At 48.4% G+C, this 26880-nt stretch overlaps 2 protein-coding genes across 6 annotated transcripts in view; both read left to right on the top strand.

Annotated features, from left to right (window-relative positions):
- Positions 1–493: 493 nt before the first annotated feature.
- On the top strand, positions 494–3874 carry prmt6 (protein arginine methyltransferase 6). The gene has a single exon (XM_056433890.1). It carries the CDS (start codon positions 1314–1316, stop codon positions 2421–2423), a length of 1110 nt encoding a protein of 369 aa, XP_056289865.1. The 5' UTR covers positions 494–1313; the 3' UTR covers positions 2424–3874.
- A 9784-nt stretch (positions 3875–13658) lies between these two features.
- The window catches only part of ntng1a (netrin g1a), a 97525-nt gene continuing 84303 nt past the window's right edge, over positions 13659–26880 (top strand). For all 5 annotated transcript variants that reach the window (XM_056433887.1, XM_056433888.1, XM_056433886.1 and 2 more), the window contains exons 1-2: positions 13659–14325; positions 20840–21485. In XM_056433887.1, coding sequence (XP_056289862.1) covers positions 21237–21485 — 249 coding nt within the window. In that variant the 5' untranslated portion in view covers positions 13659–14325; positions 20840–21236. The remainder of the gene's footprint in view (positions 14326–20839; positions 21486–26880) is intronic.

Raw genomic sequence — 26880 nt, 5'->3', positions numbered from 1 at the left:
CAATATTCTCTTCTGATTTTCACAAGGTTATTATTTCACATTACAACGTCTTCTTGCTTTAAACGCATGTCTTGGAAACAACAAAATACAGCATCTCGCTGCACTTCTCACCTCAAACTGCTGTTTCCTTTAGTGCCCCCCCCCCCTCATCTTTATGAAATGGGATACAGCGACTGCTCATTTGTCCAGTATCTTTTCAGAGACAAAAGTGCAAAGGGTCCCATAGGACTGTCATGAAGAGAGGAAAGCTGAGACACAGCTGTGTGCTGCCTGCCATCTCTTATGGGGGCGCTCAGAACTGGTAATGGCCATGCTGTGTTGTGCAGCTTGATATGAGATACACAATGTACAGTAGGTGTACTGTAGATGTTAATTATAGAGCGTGAAACGCTGAAAATTATTCATGGCTTCCTTCTGTAGATTTCCTTCTGAAATATGGTAGAATACATATCCGCACACTTAAATCTATGCAGAGAAAACTTTATTGCTTATCTTTCGGTCTAAAGGACCTTCATCAGAGGGAAAAATCTAAAAGCTTTGCAAAGGCAATATGACAAATACACTATCAATTATCAGATAAAGCGTTGGGCATCAAGTGGCGCACAGTTCAAAGCCGTGCCTGGAAAACAATAATATTATTGACACTATATGCTGTATAAAGACCCAAAGTAAAAGTATATCGTACATCAGGGAGAAATAAATTGCAACAAAATTGAAGTAAATCAAGTTTCAGGTGAAAATTATTGAATTCACTTTCAGATTACTAACACCTTAACGTTATGTAGTTTTTAATTCCTTACATCTTCTTCAACCACAGCTGGGTAGGTTTCTATAAGCACTGTAATATTGTGTCCAATAATTATCCGTAGCCTCATGAACATAAACACAAAGGAACACTTGTGTAATATACAGTAGGTTCATTGATAAAGTCATATAATACGGGAAAACAAACTGTTTCTCAATGTCAAATTAGTGTCAATGAATATCAAAGTATGGGCCTATTGTTCTCAAAGATAAAGCAACACTTCCGGGGGTATTTGTAATAATCATTGGTATTTTATAAAGGCATTACTGGTGGCTTTATTTGCAGCCAGAAAAGCCTAATTAGGCAGGTCCCACATCTTAAACCGATTTAGTAAACAAGAAAGAAGTCATATCCCGCCGCTAAACCCAGTGAGAAGCCTAATGTACCAACTTGTCATTAGACGCAGCAACGTGCGTCACTGGCGCTCTGGTCCTGGGAGTTGTAGTTGACTTAGACATGCGTCTCTCTCATTGCGAGCAGCCGGAAACTACAAGTTCCAGACCTTCTGATGCGGAAGTGGCACAACAAAACACCGTTAAGTTGCATCCCCAGACCCGAGAACATGTCTCATGTCGTGAAGAAAAGAAAATTGGACAAAATCCGGCAGGATAGACTGTATTTTGACAGCTACACCGATGTGACCATCCACGAGGAAATGATCGCGGACCATGTCCGGACCAACACGTACCGGACGGCCATACTGAAGAACAGTGAGTCCATACGGGGGAAAGTTGTCCTGGACGTCGGGGCAGGAACCGGCGTGTTAAGCATTTTCTGCGTTCAAGCCGGCGCTCGTAAAGTCTACGCCGTCGAAGCCTGCTCCATCGCGGAGCAGGCGGTGCGCATAGTCCGACAGAACAACATGGAGGACCGAATCGAAGTCATTCGGGGCACGGTGGAGACGGCGGACCTACCGGAGATGGTGGAGGTGATCGTGAGCGAGTGGATGGGTTATGCCCTCCTGCACGAGTCCATGCTCAACTCGGTGCTCTACGCGCGCGACAAGTGGCTGAAGCCCGGCGGCATCATCCTGCCCAGCAAGGCGGAGCTCTACGTGTCGCCCATCAGCGACCCGGTGGTGGAGGACCGCTTACATTTCTGGTACACCGCCAAAGACCAGTACGGCGTCGACATGTCCTGCATGTCCGACTTCGCCAGGCGGTGCATCATGAACTCCGACATCACCGTGAACTCTGTGACCGTGGAGGACGTGCTCTCCCACCCGGCCCGCTTCGCCGAGCTCGACCTGCACACGGTCACCGTGGAGGAGCTGCGCGCGGTCAAGGGCGCGTTCCGGTGCGAGTCGTTCGGCTCCGCGGCGGTGAACGCCTTCTGCGTCCACTTCACGGTCACGTTCCCGTGCCCGGACAAGCCGCAGGGGCTCGTGCTCTCCACGTCCCCGTTCAACCCGGAGACCCACTGGAAGCAGGCGGTGCTGTACCTCGACGCCCCGGTGGACGTGGTGCAGGACACGGTGGTCACCGGGGAGATCAGCATGTTCCCGTCGGAGGAGAGCGCGAGGCACATATGCATCCACATGGACTACACGATAGGAGAGCAGAAGAAACAGTCCAAGACCTTTTCCATCCCAGACTGGAGCAGTGAAAGCCAGTCCTAGTGTGGACCAACATGTGGTCAGGGATCTCATCACCAGGCCACACTCTCAAAAGGCCTTGTCCTTTTTAGTCTCTCTTTTTATTTTTTTCTCCCGTCACAAAGATTTCACAATGAATGTTATGACGTCACCTTAGGTCTCACTGGGCCCCTCAGCTGTCACCATCTCCAAACACATGCTCATGCAAAGTGTCGGCGTTCACCTCACCGCTCCGGGCTGAAGTCTCTGAACGTGTCGCGTGGCGCTGCAATCTGTGTGGAAACAAATGTTCACCGTCAGATCTGTCGTGTTTGTTCTTGTTTTTATACATAATAAATAATTTGACACTTCATTTAGTACAGATAAAATTCGTAACACTTCTTTTTTTTTAACCTCAATCAACCAGACAAATGTATTGCAAACTATATTCAGTTTGCAGCTCTTGCGACCCAGATTGTAACGCAGCATTGCCGTAGAACCGAGCAACAGACCATTAATTTCTCTATTAATAGGGTTACTAATACTTCCTACTTTCCTTTTCCAGACAGCTGAAAACAGCAAATCCTTTCACTTTAGGAGCCGGGGCGAGGGGAAAGTTTTATGTTTCTGAACTTTCTTTAAAACAGCTGCCAATTGATCTTATTCTCACCAAACTCACAAATAAAGTAAGATCTTATTCAGATTCAAACAGTTTGGTTATTGTCTGGGCGGAAGAGCTTTTGAAATCATATTTGACCATCGCAAGAAACGTAAACCGTGACCCTGACCACAGCCGCAGTGAGGCGGGTTTCCTCTCCAGGTTTGTTGAACAAATTCAAGGCCGAAGCGCCGACGTCTGATATTCTAAAACATTTGATCACACATACTGTGTGAAATCTGATGGAAATGCTGCAATCAAAACGAGGATCAGACCGATTTGGACGAGCCGCAATCGGGCAGGAGTTGTATATTGATTTTTTTTACATAAATACATGTTGGGGTTAACAACGGTGGGACACGCTCTGTCGCCAGAAACCGACGACTTCATCCAAAGTCGTAATTCTAATGCGCCGTTCCTCTAAATAGCAAAGACTGAAATGCACAAAGTACTTCCTTCCACTGAGGATCTCTCCGTCTCCACGTGACCGAGTTGTGAAAATATAAAGACGTTTTGAACATCAATCAGCGATTCATCTTTGATTGTGGCTGATTAAAAAAAAATGTAATTGACGTACATTGTTTGATGGCCACGTTCTCTAATGTGTCACTCATTGAACACAAACATGTTGTGCGAGGACTGATCAGGAATTACATTTTTATATTATTTTGAGTCCTTAATACAATAAATACGCTTGGATTTTCGCGGATTATATTGCAAAGACTTGGATTAAAGTTTGAGGAGCTGAAGTGTTGGTAAGACAACTGTTTACGATAACTGTTGGTTGTTGAACAAATGGGAACCGCACTCTAATAAACTGTTCTGTGTCTCGACTGAGCGCATCGTGTCTGATCACTCTTATTAACTCTGCACCAGGGGGGGGGGCTAAGTGGATATGAATACATATTTAAACTGAGTATCATTTGTATACACTTCTTGAGATGTCTTAGTCTTCCTATTTCGTAACAGTTAATTGTAATCTAAAAAAACCATTGATATTAAGTTTTTAAAAATCTATAGAATAATACTTATTCAAATAGCAGTGATTTAATCCACTGTTGATATGATAAGCATGCCAGTAATCGCATTAAGCTGCTTAACTACTGTACGGCTCTTTAACACTATTTGATACCAATAATGAATCAACTCCTCAGTGATCATTTTACATCTCCAGTTTATTTTCTCTCCGACAATCCCTATTCCTGCGGGTGCATTATTATAATAATTATTTGTGTGCTGCTCCTCCGTCAACCCAAAGCCAGTGTGTTGATGAAGCCTTCCAGTATTTGGAGTAGACACTGGACTGATGAAGTATTTCTCACTGCGCATAGAATTCCAGCCCGCAACACGGGAACGAGTCGTATCTGCATCCTCATTCCACAGCAGATAATAAACGCACACCGACTCCAGTCCAATGTGAGTCGGTCCTCCATCTTTCACACCTGTCGGGGCAGAATGAAGAGGAAGACGCCGTTCGGATTCGGGCAACCAGCTCACAACAAACTCCAAAGAATCAGAGCTCTTAACTCTGAATGATATACTTCTCTTCACGCCACTTCTCCACCGATCAGATTGGAACCATCTGGCCGGGTGTTTACTTACATATCCTCTAACTTCCATTCGCACGTTCTTCCATTTTCCCGTCACGCTGAACAAAAAAGTTCAGCGTGACGGGAACATTGTATGAGAGGCCTTTGTTGGCCTGTCATACAATGTTCCCGACTTCACTTTTCTGGGAAGTGCTCTCATGCCTGTCCTGATACTAGCTTTGAAAATGCCAAGTCACATACACTTATTCTTAAAACCAGCTGATGAACTATTATCTAAGGTCATGATGAATTATAAAAAGGATATTCAACCCCCACATCAAAGCCTCTTGGAACAATCTGAAGCCTGAATCTACCCGATAACTGCCTTTTTCCACGGTTTCTTTGACCGCCTTTCTTTTCCTATAATTTCAACGACCTGGCACTTTTAAAATCAATCACGACCGACTGGGAACACAAACATCCCCCGTAACGCGTCGAGTGACAGCAAAGACAGTGCAGCGGCCGAACCCACGAGGCCCGTGATCCGTGTCCAGCGAGATCTCACAACGGAGGGGCCCGTCAATAACGCTCCCCGTGCACGTTCTTAGTGACCGTGTTTACATGCATTCGAATAACTGGCTTAGTCGGACTGAAATAGATTTATCCGTTTCATGTAAACACCTGTGTTCGACTATGTGCAGTCCGACTACGATCCGATTAACACCCCTGGATAACTCGATCCGATCCGGTTGATAATTCGACTCTCGCGGCATGTAACGGTGAATTGGATTAGGAACTGGACTTTGCGTCTTTGCGCATGCTTGAGATCCCGCCGCCCTCCTCCCCCCTCCCTCCCTCCCTCCCTCCCATGTCGTGACCCGGAAGTCGAAAGAGACGATAAGTTGTCACTGCCGGGAGCCTGGCCGGCAGAAAACAAACACACAACGCCAATAGCGCCATTTGCATTTGCTGTACTCCTATTAACATCATGCAAGAATAGTAGAGGGATGTAGCTTCGCCTTGCTCTCTGTTCGCCATCTTTCTCGAAATGTTGATGTTGTTGTTGTTGGTAGTGGTGAAGAGGTCAAGCGGAGATGGCTGTATCACCACGAGTTGTAATGAAAACAGCGCCACCTATCGTATCGGATATGACATGCTTTCGGCCAATGATTCAAATTACTCACTGCCATGTATATTGGGATAATAGCAGATCCCCCAAAAGATAGCATAGTCCGACTAAAGCAAGATTCGAATTATACCATCATGTAAACGCACTGAGTCACACGCTGCTCCCCGTGGAGCCAACAGTCGTCACTGTCCGGTCCAAACTACCAAGTGCTTCTGGTGGGTCGATAAACGCACATGTCGACGACTGAGTGTGAAGACGTCTGTGGGGGGGGGGAGTCCGAGTTCAGATCTCGGCCTGGTGTCAGATGTGTGTCGGTGTTTGAGTCGCGGAGTGCGTCAGAGACATTGATGCAGGAACACTTGTTTGACCATTGGTCACGTGTAAATATCGGCTCCCGGGTCTGCCTCCGACAGGTCATCGCTGAACTCTGTGTCACCGCACGAGTGACCACTGGTGCGGTTTGCGGTTTGTTTCGTTTTCATCGGCACACTTGAATGAAACGTGGTGTTTATAAAATGGCGTCCAAACATTGTTTGGAATCCGCAGGTTCGGAAGGAGAGACGTCGCAACTGTTCTATCCGGCTGTGTAACCCACGTTGCACGGACAGACTGTTTTCTGTCAAAGGTCAAGCGCGCAAAGACCAAAGGTCAGGTCCTCGTTGTCAAACATCAAAAACAGAGGTGTTGTCCCGGGTCATTGCTCTGTTGTGTACAGTAGGAGGTCTGAATACCTCCTTCTTCAGGTGACTATAATAATAAAAATAATTTTTTTTAAAGCCCCACATACAGTGTGTCCAGAGAATAGAAAGGTCAAATGCAGTGCAGGCCGCCGACTGTTGAGCTCAGAATCACACTCATGCATGCAGGGCCACTCTGAGCTGCTCAATGCTCAAACTCATTGTGTTCCATTCTTGCCTGGGAAGGTTCGGGAAACCGTTGGGAAGGAGAACCGGAACTCTAAATGGGATTATCTGTTTTGTATCACACAGCAATTCATGAGCCAATCAATAGACAATGTGCTTACCGAGGGCTCGCTGAACTGGAGCCTCCGTGTACGAGCGGTTGTCTCCGGTAACCTGTGTTCCAACTGTCGGACTGTGAAAGTCATGCGTTACGAATCATAAAGGACATCACAGGTTCATGTTCCGGTTATATTTAGAGCTTTACTGTTCAGGGCTGATGGATTTTCTCCCATTCTCACTTTTAGATGAGTCCAACTCCATCGAAGCAGGACAGAAAGCATCTGTGAACCACTTGAAGTTATAACACACATCTCCACTTTTCATTCTGAGACCTCCGCAGACATTTTCTCCAGTTTTGTATCCGTCCTGCAGCTGTTCCGGAGTATCTTCCGAAAAGGGGACTCCTATTTCGTGCATTTCTCTAAAGCAAAACCCAGCAACACGCGTCATTGTTCTCTCGTTACGTGCAGACAGTCTTTTTTTCAAAATAAACCTTTGTCTTCATGCGAAAACATTTGATTTTGTGGGATGTCTATGAATTATAGCGCACTCCTTTTCATAGTTACCACTGCTGGATAAGAGCAGCCTGCACAATTAGAGGACAGCAGCGTCTTTTCTTACACATTTCTTAATAGGCTGTTTTCTTCCTGTCAAATCTAGATCTAAAAAATTTAATATAAAAATGAATTGAAGGATTTTAATTCAACCGGGTAAAAGTCTTGTTGGGATTGAACTCTCTTTTTTCAAGAGCGACAAGGCCGACCCTGAAGGCAACATAAAAAGGCTAACGCAGACGCCACATGCTACAAAAGCCTATGTACAATATTGAGTTACATTGCATAAAGAGAGAGAAAAAAAATCATATTTGTCTTTTATGAACACAGTTGAGGAGGAACTGGCCCAAAGAAGAGACTTGTGTATCACAGTCCGCCACTGGGAGCATCCATGCGCACACAGCCACATACACTGGTGTATACACATACAACAAGTAATAACATGAAGCACACTGGTACTCAGTTTATGTTTACACTGCCGGTGCATTGGTGGGAGCAGAGAAAAATACACTTTCTCTGTGGCGCTTGAAGGGGTTCTGACGGACCACGCTGGTCACTGGATGGGAAGTCAATGCATGTTTTTTTGGACACATGTAAACCGGTGGCGATGGATTCTACGGGTCTTTCACCTTCCACCATCGATACCTTGATAGTAAAATAAGCACAACATTTGTGTTGCATCTTCTTATTTCTATGGTTTGATTTGAGTCAGTGGTGCTGGAGGCCCATTTGAATTCCTGCAGTCATTTCCTCCCGTCGATGTTTTCAGTCACCAGATTGAAGGGAAAATGTGCCACTCTTTGTTTGTAAATGTCCAATCAGGGCTGATGAGAAAATCCCAGTACTCCCAGTCCAATACGGCACACTCTGGGGAATGTTTTGCTTCAGTTGACTAAACATTCACCATGCACACTGATTGGACATCCACATACAAAAGGAGGTCATTCCCCCCGCCCCCCTTTTAACATGTGTCCAAAAACTCTCTGTGAGTTGCCCAATATGAATCCTGAGCCTTCCTCCTCACATGTGAGTGTGTGCGTGTGTGTGTGTGAGTGTGAGTGTGTGTGTGTGTGTGTGCGGGGAGAGGGATAGGGGGGGGCTAAAACCTGACTGGACTCTGGCGGGGTGCAGTATCTAATCATGGCCGCTCATTCATCCTTGTGAATGCTAATGACACCGCGAATGAGCCAATAGGGTTCAATTCCCACACTCACTTACAGTAACCAATACTTCTGTCAGCATATCCTGAGAGGACAATTTGGAGGGGAGCTTGGTATTGACAAAAAGCAAATTTGGTGACCAACCCCCAGGGAGCAGGACTTTTTTTCTCCCTGTGGGGAACAGGGCGAGACCATTTGTCATCATTCAGTGCGGTTACATGCAATCGAATTATTGGCTTAGTCGGACTGAAATCAAATTATCCGTTTCATGTAAACACCTTAGTCGGACTATGTGCGGTCCGACTTCGGTCCGATTAACACCCCTGGATAGCTCGGTCCGATCCAGTTGATAATTCGACTCTCGCGGCATGTAACTCTGAATTCGATTAGGAACTGGACTTTGCGTCTTTGCGCATGCTCGAGATCCCGCCGCCCTCCTCCCTCCCTCCCTCCCTCCCTCCCTCCCATGTCGTGACCCGGAAGTCGAAAGAGACGATAAATTAAATTCTCCGCGTACCTTCGGCGACGGCGTCTTCTCTCCATTATCAACTCAGCCAATAGCGCCATTTGCATTCGCTGTACTCCTATTAACACCATGGAAGAATAGCAGAGGGATGTAGCTTCGCCTTGCTCTCTGTTCGCCATCTTTCTCCAAATGTTGTTGTTGGTGGTGGTGAAGAGGTCAAGCGGAAATGGCTGTATCACCACGAGTTGTAATGAAAACAGCGCCGCCTATCGTATCGGATATGACATGCTTTCGGCCAATGATTCGAATTACTCACTGCCATGTATATTGGGATAACAGCAGATCCCCCAAAAGATAGCATAGTCCGACTAAAGCAAGATTCGAATTATACCATCATGTAAACGCACTGACTATCGTTATAGCAACAGGAGCTGACCCCACGTGCGCCTGCTCAACCCCCGAAATAACTCTGTCCCACGTGCATGTGCCACGTATTTCTCCTCGACAGTTATGAAACAGTGCTGTTATTTGAATGAGAAACTGTATTTATTCTAGCCTTGAGCTGCAAAATCTTGGCCACAGAAAAAAAAAAAAAAAAGAAAACCCTCTGCCTCTCACAGACGCATCCAGACGAAAAGCAGCGAGGCGCGACTACACGGACGGACACACACCGCGCACCGAGGACGGATCTGGACGGATCTGCACGGCGCCTGTTAAGAAAGTAAATCCCAAATCACTTGCACTGCCACGTAAATCTGAACGGGATGGCCCGGATTCACAATCAGCCCGGGGCAGAAGGCTTTCAGCCTGTGAGCAGAGTGCAAATCCACCGAACCGTGTGTGTGTGTGTGTCCCCCACCCCCCTCCACACACGCACACACACACGCAACCTCATACTCACGAAGCCCTTTTCAATCATGCACTTTTTGGATTATGCCTCCATGTAATTCTTCGCAGGTATTGTTTTTATAACCTAATATGTTATTTCAATGTGGGCGCGTCGGGTTATGCGGGTTTAGGACACTGTGCAGGATTGGATCAGCAGCACAGGTCTGCAAGCAGCAGATGGGGGGGGGGGGGGTAAACCTTTGACACAGGGTCCAGGGACATAGCACGTGCCCAAAAGTGCTGAGACTGACCCGATTCAGTCCTTCCAAGCCGAGGCATCCCACAATGCAACGTGAGCCCCGCACTTCTCACTCGCCTTCCGAGAGGAGTCGGGATGCTCTCCGGACAGTGGACCGGAGCAACGGAGGCACACAGCAGCTCCGACGCCACTGGCAGGAATGCAGACGTCACCAAGTCACGCTGAGATATCAGAGACGTGATTGCATCGGAAACACATTCCTTTCTTTCTCTGGTCCACGTGAAGACTGAACCCCCTCTGACATGTGAGATGACGTTATGACTGTTTATTGGAACGTTTCTGGGAGTTAAACATATTATTACCAATTCAGCACTTTTTATTTTTAACCCTAAACATTACAGTTTAAATGACCAAGTAGATTAGGATTTGACACACAACATGTATATGATCGGGATATTAAGCTACAACTAACAATATATATAGACTATAGGTATAACAAGATATTTCCACATGCATCAGGAGGTTGCACACCCACACCTCCCCCCCCCCCCCCCCCCACACACACACATGCGTGCGCCCCCCCCATACCCACACAAACACATTCGTGAAAACAAAGAGAAATCTATATCTCCATGGTGTCCGCCAGACAGGGATGTGCAAAAACATCTTTACCCATCAATTTTCTCATAATCATCATGACGTATGACAAAGATAACAAGAAAAAAGAAAAGAGACACTTTACAAACACACAAGGGTGGAGTGATCATCGGCCTTAAGTGAAGAGCCAGCTATTGAACCCACTGATTGATTTAAAGACACACGTGTATTTGCATGTGTGTGTGTGTGTGTGCGTGTGAGACTCATCCTCCATGCACTCTTTGTGCACATCGCACATCTTGTCTGACACATGCATCCTGTAACCCCCCCCTGGGCCTTTTGTGTTGAGTGGAGAGACAGGAAGCTGCGTTAACTGTCTGCCAGTGAGCTTAAATACAAAAATTAAAAAGTGAACCCATTGTGTGTCACTGTGTTGAGTCAATAAGAAGGACATAAATGTGCTCTTTGTGTAGCGTCCCACCATGCATTCCTCTTCTCTGGAGTGAATTAGGGGCGAAAGTAAAGAGAGGTCACCAAGGCTGGGTCCTTAACCCGTCCATTGTTAGTCAAACAACCACATGCAGGCTCCTCATGGTTTGGTCTGGCCTTTTCTCAATCAACTCAATTTCGCTTTTTTTCAGATCTCATATTGTGCCTTTAGCTTTTCGAGGTAATTTCTACTCCTCTATACCAAAGATATCTGCAATATCTCCATTGGCTGTTGATTGAACTCGTGAATCCCCATCATAGGACTTTGTGTGTGTAGGTGTGTGTGTGTGTGTGTGTGTGTACACAGAAGTTTTAAACGTCTCCATCCAATTAGTTGTTCGACCTCTGAGTTTAAGGACTAAAGAGCAAGAGAGTGATGGGGAGAGTGGCAGCATGTGTGGGTGTACACACATTAACCCTGAACCCCCTGAACCCCTCTGCTCTCTGTCTCGCTGAAGCTGCTGCTCCATCACGAGGACATGATTCCTGGAAGCCGGATCTTTCCCACTATTTCGTTGAATACAGACTTTTAAAATCATGCCCATAGATCTCCCCACAGATCCTTCCACTGGGACGATCAGAGTTGCCATGTGACCTCGGGGACTCGTCCCTCATGGTGTGTGTCAGATGTACAATGTGACAGGACGACTCATACAGCAGAGGCATAACCGAGTGAAGAAATAAACTCGAGATGGAAGTCAGTCGCCTCGTTGTGTCGGAGTGAGTCTCTCTCTGCTGCCTCGCGGGCTCTTTCTCGGGGAGCCACTTGGAATCTCCCTGCTATATTTTAAACAACTTTAAACGGTTATCACTTGTATTGCAAGACCCCCCACCCCCTCTCAGCATCCCCTCCTCCCCTTGTCGTCTCCACGTGTGTGCCCAGCTCTAAGTGACGTTGCGCGGGTGCCAGCAGCTCTCTCTCTCTCCTCCATTCCCCGGGAGCGGCGGAGACAAGCTGGTGCGGCTTCCCAACGGCGAGTCCCCCCCTTGCTGCGGCGCGCTAACATGTTCCGTTTTTCAAAGCGGAAAGGATTTATTTGGCGGCAACAGGCGACACGGGGGGCTGGTCCTCGGCGGCATGAAGCACTGAACACCAAGGTGAGAGGCTCCGGCTGCTGCTTTCTGTTTCCCTCTCGTCCTTCTCCACACGAATGCCGGAGCGCGTAAACTTTTGAAGCAAACATGTTTTTGGTCTGATTTCATTCGGCACTTTTCTATGTGCCGGATTGTACTGAGCAGTGACACATGAGATCAGGTGTTGCTCTGGAAGGGAAATAGCTCTTTTACTCCTCCGACTGAACGTCTGTGCTTTTACATTGTCTGTGTGCATAACTCACCTGTCTGTACAGCAGAGGCTACACAGGACTCGTGACGCGCGCAGAGCCAAGGCGGTATGGGCACTGCGTTTCCACACCGAAATGAATTAGACACGCACCGTGTAGATAATCACACACATGATTCTTGGTCATTTGTGGATAACACGGAGGCAGCGCTCGTCCAATTGATTTTTAGATTATTTTTTGTTTTATCACGCTGGATAGGCTAACCATCTTTTATATTTCATAAAACATCCGTCTGGTGACAAGGGAACTTTCTCTCTGTCCTCCCGGCGGTACCGGTGAACGCGTCAATGCCCACAGCACAGGTCGGGGTCAAGAAGTGTGCAGGCAGGTGATGATAGGGCCTCTCCGGGCCTATCGAGGCTGCGCGTGGACCGCAGAGAGAGAGGCGCGTCGACCCGCTTCGGGGACAACCTGCACGCGGAGGGATCGCGACCGGACTTTTGCTCCCGCTCCCTTCTCGTGGTCATCAATTAAGTAGCGAGGAGAAGACGGCGCTCTGCTGATAACATCCACTCGTTGGGGGATTGTATTTGGCGGAGGAGGCTGAGATGAAGAGCGTTAGATCTGAGTTTTCATATGATATTAAGGTACATGAAAAGTGACTCCTTTTATAACGACTTGTTTATTGGCCAATTATTAGCGGCGACTTTCTTACTTCCCCCCCCCTATCTGTAATTTTAACGGACTTTTCCCAGTTCGGAGTACTACTTTACTGAACGAGGCGAGGATGTAAAAAACGATATACACCCACTGTTTTATTTACACAATAGAGTTAAATCACTCTTTCTTTTTTATTGGCGTGTGTGTGTGTGTGTGTCCATATGACATTTATTTGAGAAGATATTTACACTTAATATAACATATGTTTGTCCACACTGTTTGAATGCCCAGAGATTGTCTCCCTTCTTATGTCACCCGGATGCAATAATTATTTTGAGACTATATTAATGCTCGCATTCCTTGGATAATCGAGAGAACATGTTCACCTCCAGGCGATCCTCCTCCTGACTTCCCAACTGGGTCCCGAATGAGGGACGGTTTGCGTGCTTGTGTGTGCGGGCGTGTGTTTGTGTGTGTGAGGGGTTGAAGGAAGGCGAAGCGCACACGTGCAAGAAGGGTGGAGATATAAACGATAGGTGTGTGCGGGTGGGGTGGAGGAGAGGGGGGCACACGCTGAGTGAGCGTCTCATCTACAGCAGAGCCTTGGAGCGCATTATCATCCCCGTCATCTCGGTCTGGGCGGTCGGTGCTGCGCCGCGCCGGGGAACGCGAGCAGGGGAAGGAAGGTGCACGCGCGTATATTCTCTGTCTCTAATTGGTGTGATCCACGTCCCCCCTGTTGAGTTGCTGAAGACTAGTCTTGGCGCGGGAGAAGGAGAGAGTGGGGACAAGATTCACGCAGAGATCCGCAAGCAGGACTGTTTGGAAATGAAGGAAATATAAACCGGACGCAAGAGAACCAAACTGAAGAAGAGAAAACAAGAGGGAAGCAAAGTTTCTTTTGCAGAAGTGTGGGGTGTCTTTCTTTTTCTGCGGACATCGCTGCGCCTCGGATTGACTCCGTGATGGAATGACACTTGGAGAGAGCGAGAGAGAGAGAGGATGATGATGATCATGATGATGATGATGGACACTTTGGCACCGGAGCACCTGCTCAGAAATCCCCCCGTTTACGCCCGGCGCGGTGCTGACCGAGCCCTCTGGACGGCCACCAGTCATTTGTTTTGAAGTGGCAGGGAAAGCCTCCTCTTGATCGTTTTCTTCCTCCCGCCTCGAGACGCACGCATGCAGGCGAGAAGCGAGAGATGGTGCGCGCAGCGATTCCTCCGAGACTGACGTGCGCACTCATCACGTTCCTGCTAAGGAGCGCGTGTTAAAGAGCTCCTTTTTCCATTCACGCTCCTTCTGCTGCTCTGAACTTGTTGAGCGGCGTTCAAGAGCCAGGGGACGGGGAGTACACCTATACACGAAATGTAAGTTGTCGTTGTTTTGTTTCTTTTTCGCTTGTAAAGTTTACTTGTGTGTGTGTGTGTGTGTGTTGGATAATGCTCTCTCTGCTGCTGCGTCAAAGCAGCTGATGGACAGCTGTGATTAACGGCTCAGGAGCGGCCATGGGAGCTGAGGCTCTCCTCCTCCTAAACAGCAAAACACAACAACTTCCAAGCCGTCGCACCAGGGACGACTATTCAACTATTCAACTATTCACATTTACAAAAAAGAAGAAACCTTAAACGCATCCAGAACTTGTCTGCACGTCTTCAGGTCATTGTTTTTTAGAGGCGCCCCCTTGTGGAACTTATAACTTCACCGCGTCCTAGATTTCTTTCATGCGTAATTCCGTTGGTGTCCGGCTGCCGCCAGTTGGCCTCCATGGCTACAGCGACCCGAGCAGCCTGCTGCGGACTGGTTTATGAGACACGCGCGTTCAGCTTCTCGCGCGACGCAAACTACAGGATTCCAATCTGTGTAAGAGCGCGCAGATGTGACTCTTCCGTGGCCTTGTATCGGATCCCACCAGTTATACTTTTACTGAGGGTTACCCTCAACTCGGTGTCTCATAGGGGCCGAGGCACCGCTGAGTGGATGTGAACACACTGAAAGGTGGAGGAGTTATAAATAGATTTCAAGTCACAGTCAAGTGTCATCTTCATGGCCTCGGTATCATCCTGTGAAGTAAAGACAGGCTGTAATGACTCATCCTTCATGTGTTTGTTTGTTAGCAGCTGCCATGTCCGTGTGTGTGTGTGTGTGTGTCTCTCTCTCTCTCTCTCCCTGCGTGCATTTCCAGCGTGCATGCGGGAGCTACCTGGGAGAGCGCGTTTGTTTGGTGCTAAAGTGGACATTTTGAGTATCCAGACATGTCACCGTGGCTGCAGAGCAATGCGCCAGCAGCCTTTTAGGAAGAGTGTCTTTAATAATGCATGAGGTGTTCCCGTGTCGCAAAGAAAGAGAGAGAGAGAGAGAGAGAGGCTTGGTGTCGAGGAGAGAGAGAGGTGGAGCGAGTTAGAGACGGAGCGAGGCGTGATCCCGGTCTCACTGTCTGACCCCCGCCCGGCCCCCTCCTCTTCCTCATGCACTGGCTGCGTACATGGAGCTGGAGTGACTGACGCCCGTGGGAGAGGCGGTGTGGGGGGTGGTGGTGAGCTCGGCCTGGGTCAGCATCGGGCACAGTCAGAAGTGCTGCTCTAGCACACGCAGAGTGCATGTGGCAGCTTCTGCAGCTCCAGGGGGGAGGGGGAGGGGGAGGGGAGGTGGGATGGACGCAGTGAGAAGGGACACGAGGGAGTGATCGAAGATTTTGGCAGCTGCAGCTGGTGGAGGCAAGCGGAGCACGTCCTCGGGCAGACAGGGACGTGCTGGCCTCCAGAGGCCTGACCCGTCTGGCTCCAGCAGCCGGCGGGGGTTTGAAGAGAGGCTGCAGCCTGCACATCCCGTCAAAGGACCCGCAGCAGGGTTCAAGCACGGCTGGTTAATAGCCAGCACTAATGGGGCCTCTTTCAGAAGAAGAAAAAAAAGCTCTCAAATTGAGAATCCCAAATGCCTACACTCGTGAAATCCCTCGTTACGGCTCACATCTGTATGGCAAGCAGGGCCTGGAGTCTATCACATCAGGAGCGGGAAAACAAGCCTCCACACGGGCGCGTTGAGTTATTTATTTGTGATTCCTTCTGTCCTCCCCCCACCCCCCCCCCCCACACACACACACGCACAAAAGCACGACCACTTAACCAGCTGTCAAGCACTGCGGCCATTGCTACCTGCCGTCAGTATTAAAAGATCATAAGCCCGCCGATTGAAGGCGGCGATGTGTTCAGGGAGTGAAGACGGGCGCTAAGTGATGGGCTGCCCCGTGGATGCGTCACAGGCGTGCCCGCTGTTCCACGCCGAGGCTGGCTGTCATGTTTGCGGGGCCACGCTCCGGATGTTTATTCATGAGCGCGGCGGGGCCCTATTGGCAGGTTGTTAACAGGCGAGATTAGGGTTTATGGAAAGGCAGGCGGAGGAGTCTGGTGAGTGGAGACAGCAGCAGGAACTATATTTAATTTTAATTTGTGTTTTTCTGTAGCACGGCCAGCTTCTTCCTTTATCTATTTTTCATCTATTTGCCCCCCTGTCTTTCTGCCTCTCTTTCTCTCTCTCTCTCTGTGGAATATGAAACAGGTAGAGGCAGAAAAGATGAAAGTAAGTATTGAGGCAGGACAGAAGCAGGGTCCGAAATTGCCATTGAAAGTGCATAAAATGCGTGAAAAAAGAAAAAGGTAACCATGTAATTATTATACCTCACTCTGTGCTGCAGGCCCCATCTCTAAGGGCTAAAGTGGATATGCAGTTTTATTAAAATGTTTGGACATTTATAATAACGTCATGTGTTATATTTAGTTTTAATAGACAAGCAAGTGCCAGTTTGAATGTGAAGGTGTGATTTTAGCAATTTAATAAATAGATTCCCACGGAAAGCGCAGAAGTTAGAGGGTTAAAGCGAGAAGGAGCTTTGGGGGGGGGGGAACAGGGCATGATTAGAGGGACATGCTCCTTCAAGTGCTCATTGATGACATGCATGATTTACAAGTGACGCACCAGTAGTAAAGAGCGACTCTGGGCGACGTAAGTGTAACATCCCCCCCCCCACACCCCCTCTCTCACACACACAAACACACACACACACACACTATGATTTGGAGAAACACTTCGTCATGCTCGACTGGCCCCGGGGATGAAATAGCAGCGGACACAGAGGGCTGTGACTGGGGTTGGGTTCACAGGTTAGGGTGTGTGGGGGTGAACTCAGCAGCTTTGTGGAAGAAAAAATACAATTATATATATATATATATATTACAACTAATTTGCTTACCTTTGGTTCCCTGTGGTGTCGGGTGGGCTGTGAGCGCAAACCGGTGTTCTTTCGTGTGTGTGTGTGTGTGTGTGGTGTAATGCCATTGTGTGCAACGAGGGCCATATCTGACCCGAAGCTAAAATTGATAAACATGGATGTTAAAATTGGTCTGACAAACGTGCAAATATCTGGTTTTTCAATCATACATTTAGCTGCATACATATGAGACTAACATTTTGTCTACTTAACTTTCATCTTCAGTTTAGTAAAATATCTTTAAAACATTAAAACAGCTTTTACTCACTTCTTTAGGACACTATACAATAGCTGCTTTAACATTTAAATAAATAAATATACTTCCATTTTTAATATTGACACTTTTCATATATTTTCCTTCATATTTTATTCATAAGTCCTCCTCTGCACTCCAAAATGTGTTTAGCTTATTGTTCGTCCTCTTGGATGTGTGAGCCTGTCGGTGCAGACGGCACTACTTTTGACATCCGTCTGCTGGAGGGGGGAAAGTTTCTCCTTGAATCTCGGTTCAACACGTGTGTGTGTGTGTGTGTGTGTGTGTGCACGAGCAGCGATCCAGTGACATCACAGCCAATCACGGTCAAGTATGCCACTCACAGTGAAGGAGTGTGAAGTGGAGACCAGTCAGGCAGACGAGTTGTTGAATTGGTCATGCTGAACCTCTTTAATGACATTTCTTTTTTTTTGCATATTGATAGATAATGCATTATCAATGAGGGAGAATATGTAATACAAACAAAATGTATGCAAGTATTTGAACATTGCGGTAGAACAACCACATCAGCACAAACTACTATTCAAAGCATTTTTGATTTCCTTTTTTTTGTCACACATTTTTCAATTCAAAATTAATTCATTAGATTTGACCCCCGATGTGACTTTCCTCACATCTTACACGTTTAGAGTAACGCCGCTGATAAAAAGGGGGATGACAAATGTGTGGTGACCAGGCGTCATTACACACACATTATTTATTGTTGCAACAAAAATCGTTCCGTCTGGTCGTCGCGCCCCCGGCGACCTCCCCCCTCTTACCGTACACGCGTTGGTCGCTCTGTGCCGACGGCGCGGTACACAATCCTGGATACTCGCAAGAATGTCTCCCTTCCTGTGGGCACGCCTCCTCTGATGTCCTCGGACCTTGATCGATGGTTGGAGGAAGCGACCTGCTCTAAAATAAATCCCCCTTTCCTCCCTTAAAATGCACATCCACACTTCTCCCATCTGCTCTCCCCGCCCCTCCCTCCCCTCTTCCCTTCGGGGGCGACGGAGGCTTGTGAGCAGGGATTAATGAAGGCAAAGGGGGCCGCTGAGTCCTGGGCGGGGGGGTGATAATGACCCCCGCTTTTGTGATCTCTATTGCTTGTTATCCAAGCCTCTCCACCGCTTGTTGTCTCATTACCCATGACTTGAACCTCAGCACATGCACACACACACAAACACACACACACTTACCGAGACACTCTCCGGCCATCTCTTTCGCCTCCCCCGTAACACGGTAATATTATGTCTCTTAATGGGAACAAGGAGCTCGGTGCCAAGAGTTCCTCTGGATAATTGGCTGCTTCCTCACCTGCTGACATCTCCCCCATTGACATTCTTACATTTTACATTTAAGGTGCTTCATTTCTTTTCCCCCCTTAACGTTCGTCCTCCTTCCTCCGTCCTCTGACTAGCAAGAGCTGCCCTTGTATTTCTTTTGCACTGATTCTACGTTGCCTGTCTCGATCGGCTGCCGCTAAATGGAATCCCGGCTTCCGGCCATAGAGATGTAACAGAGCTCGATTTTTCCCGAGAATTACTTTTTTTGTTGCCATTTGTAAGATTCATCTTGTCGTGCCGTGTTCTTGAATTCCTCACCTCTACCAATTTTGTTCTGCCTCTATTATCTTGTTTCCAGTAGAAATAGATGATGTTTTTCCCCTTTGTGCACTTTATATATTTGTATGCCGCTGAGCCTTCGTCCCTGACCTCGGCCGTTCCTTAAAATGATGATGTACATTCGGTCAGATTGAAATGTCTCTGAATGGCCCAACACAGGTGCAGCTCCAGATCTCCTACACTTCGTTCCAATCTATGACATGTGTACTTTGAAGAGGCAGATGTACTTTTACCACGTTCCTATACTTTTGTACACGTGGAATCTCTTGGATCTGTGACACTCTGTCCCCATGATCGAGAGAAACATCTGGAAGGCGTCCCGTCTCCAAGCTTCTGGTGTTCCGCTGTACGTCAACACAACTCCTGCCCTGGACATACAGTGCATTGTTTTCCCCGTATTGTCTTTCTCACATTACACAGGTCACCTCGACTTGTTCTCGACCTATAGTGCTGATTTCTTATACATCTTTCGAAACACAGATCAGTTTGTGGTATGCTAATATTATTCCCCCCCCTCCATTTTTTCTCCTGATACATTGTTATTTCATTCATTCATTTAATGCTGCTGTGACCCGGTCTATCGTAAAATCTAATGATACATTAAAATGGGATTTAATTAGCAATATGTGTGTTAATAACACCGTTTTCATCCACACCAACGTATACACGCAGGTCGTAGACGGCCTGAAGGCAAACCTGTTAAAGGTCATTTCAAGGACAAAGACCAAGAGACGTCCACTGGAAGGAGCAGTAGTGGGAGAGCAGACTGAAGCTCAGCTCCGGGAACTCTAGACAAAAGGAAAAGTGAGGCCACCGCTCACAGCGGTTGACAGATATAAATGGGCGCCACGTAGCCTGGGAGGTAAATCACAGTACGTGACGGAGTGCAGCGGCTCCCGCCACAGACAGCTCTACCCCAGAAGAGAAGAAAGGCGAAAGCAGCGCGAGCCGCAAGATATTTATGTTAACGGACGGACGTTTTTATCAAGAGTGGCAACTTTATCCCGTTTGAGTAAACCGTCTGGCGCTTCGCTATTTCCCCTCGTTCACTCGAGCGTAAAAGCAGCTGTAATCCCAATTGTTGTATTAACCGTGGTTCAGGTGGAAGGCGTTGCCCGTCGCTGAAAACTCAAGAGCGGCTGTTCGCTCGCGGCTCAGCGGCACTGGGCTGAACGGGACAATGTAGAGATGTCGTCATGGCAGTCCACGAACTGCTCTCATATATCCATCCGCCACTATACAGGCTCTCTTTCCCCACCATCCCTTTGCTTATAAAGAATAGTATTTCGATAGCAATGCGCCACACGGAGAGTTCAACTCCTAGATTGATATTCAGTGGAGCGCCTCGCAGTTCTGCTCCCGATTAGGACGGCGCCATCGGATCAGATCTTGACGTCTGCTCTCCATCATTCCAGCTCACGCAGTAGGGTGTGTGTGTGTGTGTGTGAGAGCTGAACAGTATGTAACACTGTACGCTTGACACCGCTGAGTGAGATGAGGGTGAAGGCAGCAGGATCCAATGTAACCCCCGATGGCCTCTCTTACCGATTTTCTGTGTTTTGATGGACAACAAACACCACCATGGCACCCCTACCTTGCACCCATCCAACTCTCTATTCTCGCCGCAGCATCGGCTAATGTTCTCTCACTGTCAAATTCTGCTCCCATAAGAGAGGTATATTCATCACCCACTTCCTCTCTCCCCCTCCCCCCAACCTTCTTCTGTTTCTCCGCAGCACCAGAAGGAAGAGGACCATGATTGACAGCTGGGCGAGCTGAGGAGATCTGTCACTCATCCTCCTCTCAGCGTGTCAGAGGGCTATCTCCATTCTGCCTCCCCCTTCCCCCCTTCCTCCTCCTCCTCCTCCTCCTCCCCCCCTTATCTTCTCAATGGGCTGGTAACCAGGCCATCCCTCGTAGTTACCCACCACCCTGAGAAACCTCAAAAAGGGGCCAGAAGTCGTGACGATAACACCACGACACGACTCTCACTCCACCCGAGGGGAGTTTGGCATGCCTCCTCACTCCAGTTGAGTGAGTTGGAATAAGTGGAAGTACAAGAGGGATCCCTCGTTAGTTCCCCCCTCAGAACGAGACACAGGCCCCCGAGAGGGCGCCGAGAGAGGACCAGTCATGCGCTTCCATTTTGCGCTGACGCTGCAGGCGCTGTGGACCGGGGTTTGCCAGGCGGCCATGCAGCACTACCCGGCGGCGTGGGGCCACTACGACGTCTGCAAGTCCCAGATTTACTCGGACGAAGGCCTGACCTGGGACTACATGGCCTGCCAGCCGGAGGGAGCTGACATGACCCATTACCTGAAGGTTTCTCTGGATCCCCCAAACATCACCTGTGGAGACCCTCCGGAGACTTACTGTGCCCTGGTGAGTACATGCAAAAGTGGAGAACATCCCCCATATCGTTCATTTTATGAATTGCACGCACGTATACAAAACACCGGGTCGGCTTTTTGTTTTCCGAGTCTGCGTCTCGCGCGCATCTGGTCGTCTTGTTCGGACCCGGTAGCCACGACAGACACACTTAAAGCCCGCGTGACTCGCTACGTTGCCCGGGCTGAAGAAAACAGAGGCTGGTGCCCATTGACGTCACATTCTGCTCTATAGAAACCACTGCATTGCTTCCCTGGTTCATTTTGATTTTGGCTCCTCGGTTGCGTCGGCCTCTTTTTAGCTGAGTCGGATGAGTCGGTGCAGATTCCAACTATCTCCGGGTGAATGGTTTTTTGCACAAAAACTTTTTTTAATGTGCGTTTGATGTTAGAGATTCTGTTTTTGGAGACAGAGTTTCTTGCTACTATTCCCAGTTTTTTTTGTCGCCAGAGAACTTTCCGGACTTTGAATAGTGCCATCACTTTCTCCAGTTGGGAACCGCGCCCGTCGATGATTCTTAGGGATGGCGAGGACCGAGCTGGCGCACTGGCCAATAGTGGGATCACTGCAATCGGCCTTAATTTGGACACCACCAGTCACTTTACCCGGAGCAGGTTCAATTCCACTCAATAGCTACAGGCTCGCACCCACAATCACCCCACACTAACTGATTTGGACAATGGTACTCGGAGAGGAGGCTCGCTATGAGGGGGGGACCGCAGCAACCAGCCATCGCAAAGATTTTCCGTCCATCATCATCAGGAAAGAATCTTTCTCTGGTAAGCATGGTGTGGACAGGATCTACTCAATTTCAAACAGACTAGTTCTGTTACAACTCCTCTCTCTGGATCTGTTCCCGATCGCGTATCCTGACCTTAGGTACCTAATGCTCATGTGTCGACCATCAAAGCTAGTTTCTGTCTCAGTACTGCTCTAGTGTGTGCTGTGTAAGAATAACCTCAATAGCTATCACGAAGACATAGTCGAGAAGCAGGGAGGAATTTGTACAGCGAGCCGGGAGTAAACCACCGGGGATTCTAGCTTCCAGGAATTTCAAGCAACAAATGAACCCGAAGTTCATTGCTCAAGGCTACTGGGCACATGGCGAGCGAAGGAACAACAAAGCCCTCCCGACCACCGCTACTCCCCTTCCCGACATCCAACTACTCCTCCCTCCACCCGGCCGCTCCCAACTACCCTCCAACAAGGAAGAAGAGCGCACCCCGGACCAATCGGCCTCATAACAACAGGACTCTCTTGAAAGAGCTGAGGCAGCAGGACAAGTTCGCGTCCGTACAGGAATGTTCAGGGTCAGCTGACCGGGATCCCATGTTCAGAGGTCGGATGGGAGGCACGGTTCATCAAGAAAGAAGTCCTATTGTTCGGGAGTACCAAGCATGCCGTGGATAAATGGCGCCAAGAACTGCATCGGCGGCGTCAACCAGAAACCTCCTCCGCATGGCAAACGCGCCTTTGTCTCCGGAATAATCACCAACCAAAGAGAAATAAATACCCTCGGGAAGACCATCACATTGACGGAAAGGAAACCATGACTGCCGTGAGAGGAAGGTCAAAGCCGCCATGACGTGCTCAGTGTATGGGGGGGGAAAGACACGTGAGCGACTACAAGAGGTCCACCCTGAAGAGAACCTCCAGCTCCTCCCTCTGTGTGGCGAAGTCTTCTTTGCTCCGGAAGCAGCAACGTGAGTTAGCGGTGAAAGGGCTCTCTCACCTCCCGGCCAGCCTGCTGAGCAAGCAGCAGAGAACGCTCGAGCGCGGTCGTGACAAGCCCGGGCGGGTGGACATCCCGAGTGCGGCAGCCCAGGCGCACATCCAGCGCCGCGGCAGGTGAGCACCAGCATCTTGCGGACTTCTGTCCCAGGCTGTTGTTCCTGTCCTCCCCTGGACAGGCTCCTGAGATTCCCTCCCCCACACCACCCCAGAACACCCCTCCCTGACCTGCTGAACCATTGGAACCCTCCCCCTCCACCGTCCGTAGCTCTCTGCCTGAATGACAAACCATTCACATGTGTTATTGGTCATTGATGTTGGACCCGTTGACCCTTGTCACGCTGGATCAAAATCCAATGCATAAGCGGACCCATGGCCCACTTTTGTACTTGTCTTCCCACTTCTACCGGAGGTTGTGACCTACAGTGAGGAATGTGGTTGTGACTACTGCTCATTTGCACTACAGCTTTGTTCCTGAGCAGAGCCCACAGCATTACCTCTACCATGTGCTGAGCCAGCTGGTTACTGCAGTGCTGGTCTGGACTCTGCCTCACGCCAGGTGGTGAGGATGGGCTAGACACCACAGCTAACCCGACCAACACGAGCCCCTCAGGGATGCCCCTGGCCTCCCTCCTCACTCACCCTCCTCCACTCTCTGCACGCACGCAGCTTGCTCATCATACAGCCTCATCCTGCGTCATCATGTTTGGAAAGCACAACGGTGTTGTTTGCTGACGACACAACGGTGTTGGGGGATGGGAGGGAGGAGGTTGGATCGGCCTGGGGCCGGTGCCAACAGCCTCAGCGTCAAGAAGACCAAGGAGCTGATCGTGAAGTCAAGAGGGACTAGAGGGAGCTGACACAGACCACCCCATCTCCATAGGCAGGCAGGAGAGAGGAGCAGGGTTGCAGTATCTCCGGAGGACCTCTCCTCGACCTGCATGGACCCACCACCCGCACAGTGGTGAAAGCATAACTGCCCCCCTATTTCCTTTAGGGCGACTGGAAAAATTCAACTGCCCCTCCCCATCATAACATTACATCCTCATAACATTGATAGAGAGTTCTGACAGGTTGCATCACGCAGGTTCTGCCACCGTCTGACTCTGGGCGGCAGGGGGCACTACAGGGGGTGGAGAGGGTGCACAGATGGGGTTTGAGGTGAGATTCCTGGTCCTGGACCATCCTGACATATACACCAAGCGGTGGCCAGGGCCAATGGCCAGGGCCAAAACCAGACAACCACCGGCCTTCCTGTTTACAACTTCTACCGTCAGGCCGCAATGCAAAGTGCCGTGTCAGTATCAAGTGCCGCACAGCTTCTTCCAGTCGTCAGCCATCAGGCTGCTGGACCAGACTGAGACCCCTCCCTAACTAACACACACCTGTGATTATCTACCTATCAATATTATGGTCATATTTATTATTATATTGTATATATTATATATATATATATATATATATATATTATATATATATATATATATATATATATATATATATATACATTGTTTTATATATATAATATATATATGTATATATTATATTATATTATTATATATATTATTACTTTTTTTTCTTTTTGTTGTTTTTGTGTGTAATATTTATCTCTCATTCTTATTTTTTTTTAGTTGCTGCTGCTGCTGCTTGGTTTTGCACATTTAAAGAATTAACAACCGATTATACTTGTATAAAAGGGGATGTGACAATAAAAACTTGAAACTTGAAACTTGAAATAGTGCACCGGTGGACTGAAAATATGACAACATGTACAGTATGAGACATGAAGTGGATCGCTCTTTTAAGTTCCGGTACATTAGGCTTGAGCAACGCTTTTGCACGTGTCAGTGTTCACCGCGACCCAAACAATGGCCCAGTGTTCACCAATATGGTCATTGTGGGAATCCGGTGCAACATTTTGACAATTGTGTTGGTATATTTGTCTTCCTCTGACTGCGTCAGATTTTCTAGTTGTCAACTAACGTAGCAGATAACTCTCTCGTGTCTCTCCGGTGATCGTGATCCTGCTACGTTAGCGTTTAGCTCAAAGCACTCGCGGTCCCGTTTCTTAAAGGGAAACACACCTGCTGCCATCGACTTGTTGACGAAGGGGTTCCAACACTGTGCACGCTGGGTTAATCGAGGAATACTTAAAAGTGATATTCTGTTGGGCTATTTGTTATTATAGTTATTTCAAAAGCTAACGGCTCTACAAAAAGCTGATCGGTTGATTGCCTTACCCTTTGAAGTTCATGTGGCGCTGTTGATTCTGCTAATCACATCGCAATCACGAAAAAATGACAAATTCTCGGTGGAGCTGAAAATAAAATGTGGAAAAAATATGCATATTAGGTCAAGTATTTAATTAGCAAACCGCCCTCCTCCTTATTCCGGCTGCTTTTCACTTTGAAACTCACAGCTTGTCGCCTCAGATTAACATTAAATGATGAATCCATTGTGGGCCGGCGCGTGTTACCAAGTCATCAAAGATTCTCTCAGAACAAATGCACTCCTCAACAGCTTCAAGAGCCCTTTCGATAAATAGCGAGATGTTCCAGGAAAAGTATACACTTGAGCGGTATGAATAGACGGTCTCCATTAGCAGAACGCCGGCTGAGAGGAGGCGCAGAGGAGCAGACAGGGATTAACAAAATACAGATGACAAAGACCGTAAGGGAATGATCAAGAGAGAAGCGACACGGAGCGAACATGGGGAGACGGAGACCCAGAGGACTGTGTGCAAAAGCACACGGCGAATATCCTAATATCTCCTGCGTCGGGACGGAGGCTCTGAAATGTGAATAATTCAGGGTGTTTTGGAGCTAATGTTTTTTATTCATAGGACACATAATTCAGCCCGACATCTCTCAGGCACTTTTGCAAAACGCTGACTGCCGTGATCGGACAAGGTTGGTGGAAGGTAAAGGAGGTTGGGTGGGATGAGGAGGGAGGTGTGGGGGGGCAAGAAGCCATATCGTCAAAATGGGGTCACCCTCGGTTCTCCCTCCGGATGACTCCTCCGTGACCTTCGATTGATCCCCTGGCTGGAAAAATCCGAGGTGTGCTTGCCGGAAAAAGCGACCGATGTCGCGGATGGAGTGGACGAATGCCGGATGAGCAGCGGCCATCCCCCAGTGGAGCCCGCTCTATTTGTGGACGCACGGTTGAAGGCGAGTTTATCATTACTGTATTATCGCCAGCCTTTTAACAGGCTGATGAGTGCTTATTGAATTAGTGGGAGATTGCGGCGCACTGCCCGCCCTCATGTCTCCAGCATTCAATGTGATACGAAGCGCTTCAATTAAACAGGCGTGGTTTGCTCCCACATAACCATTTCCTCTCTTCTGCTGCTATACGGTAATCACACAAACTTGAGTGAAATATGACCCCCGCCGCTTGCCATAGAGCGCAGTTCTCCGCAATCGGTTTCGGTTTACCCCGGGCAGTAACGTGGCTCTGAATCAACATCGGAACAATTATTATTGATATTCCAGCTACCGTGGCCTGCCAATACGCCGCTGCAGTGCCAATAGTGGTTTGTATCGTGAGTCAGATGATTGCAGATTCCGGGCAATTATCATTAGGCCGTGTTATCGGAGAATTTCATCTGTCTGGTAATTGATTCGGCGCTCGCATACGCGGCTGTATTCCACAGGCC

Source organism: Pseudoliparis swirei, chromosome 16, assembly GCF_029220125.1.
Source record: "Pseudoliparis swirei isolate HS2019 ecotype Mariana Trench chromosome 16, NWPU_hadal_v1, whole genome shotgun sequence".
Taxonomy (NCBI): domain Eukaryota; kingdom Metazoa; phylum Chordata; class Actinopteri; order Perciformes; family Liparidae; genus Pseudoliparis; species Pseudoliparis swirei.
The sequence above is the reverse complement of the archived record's forward strand: the minus strand, read 5'-3'. Positions and strand labels throughout refer to the sequence as shown.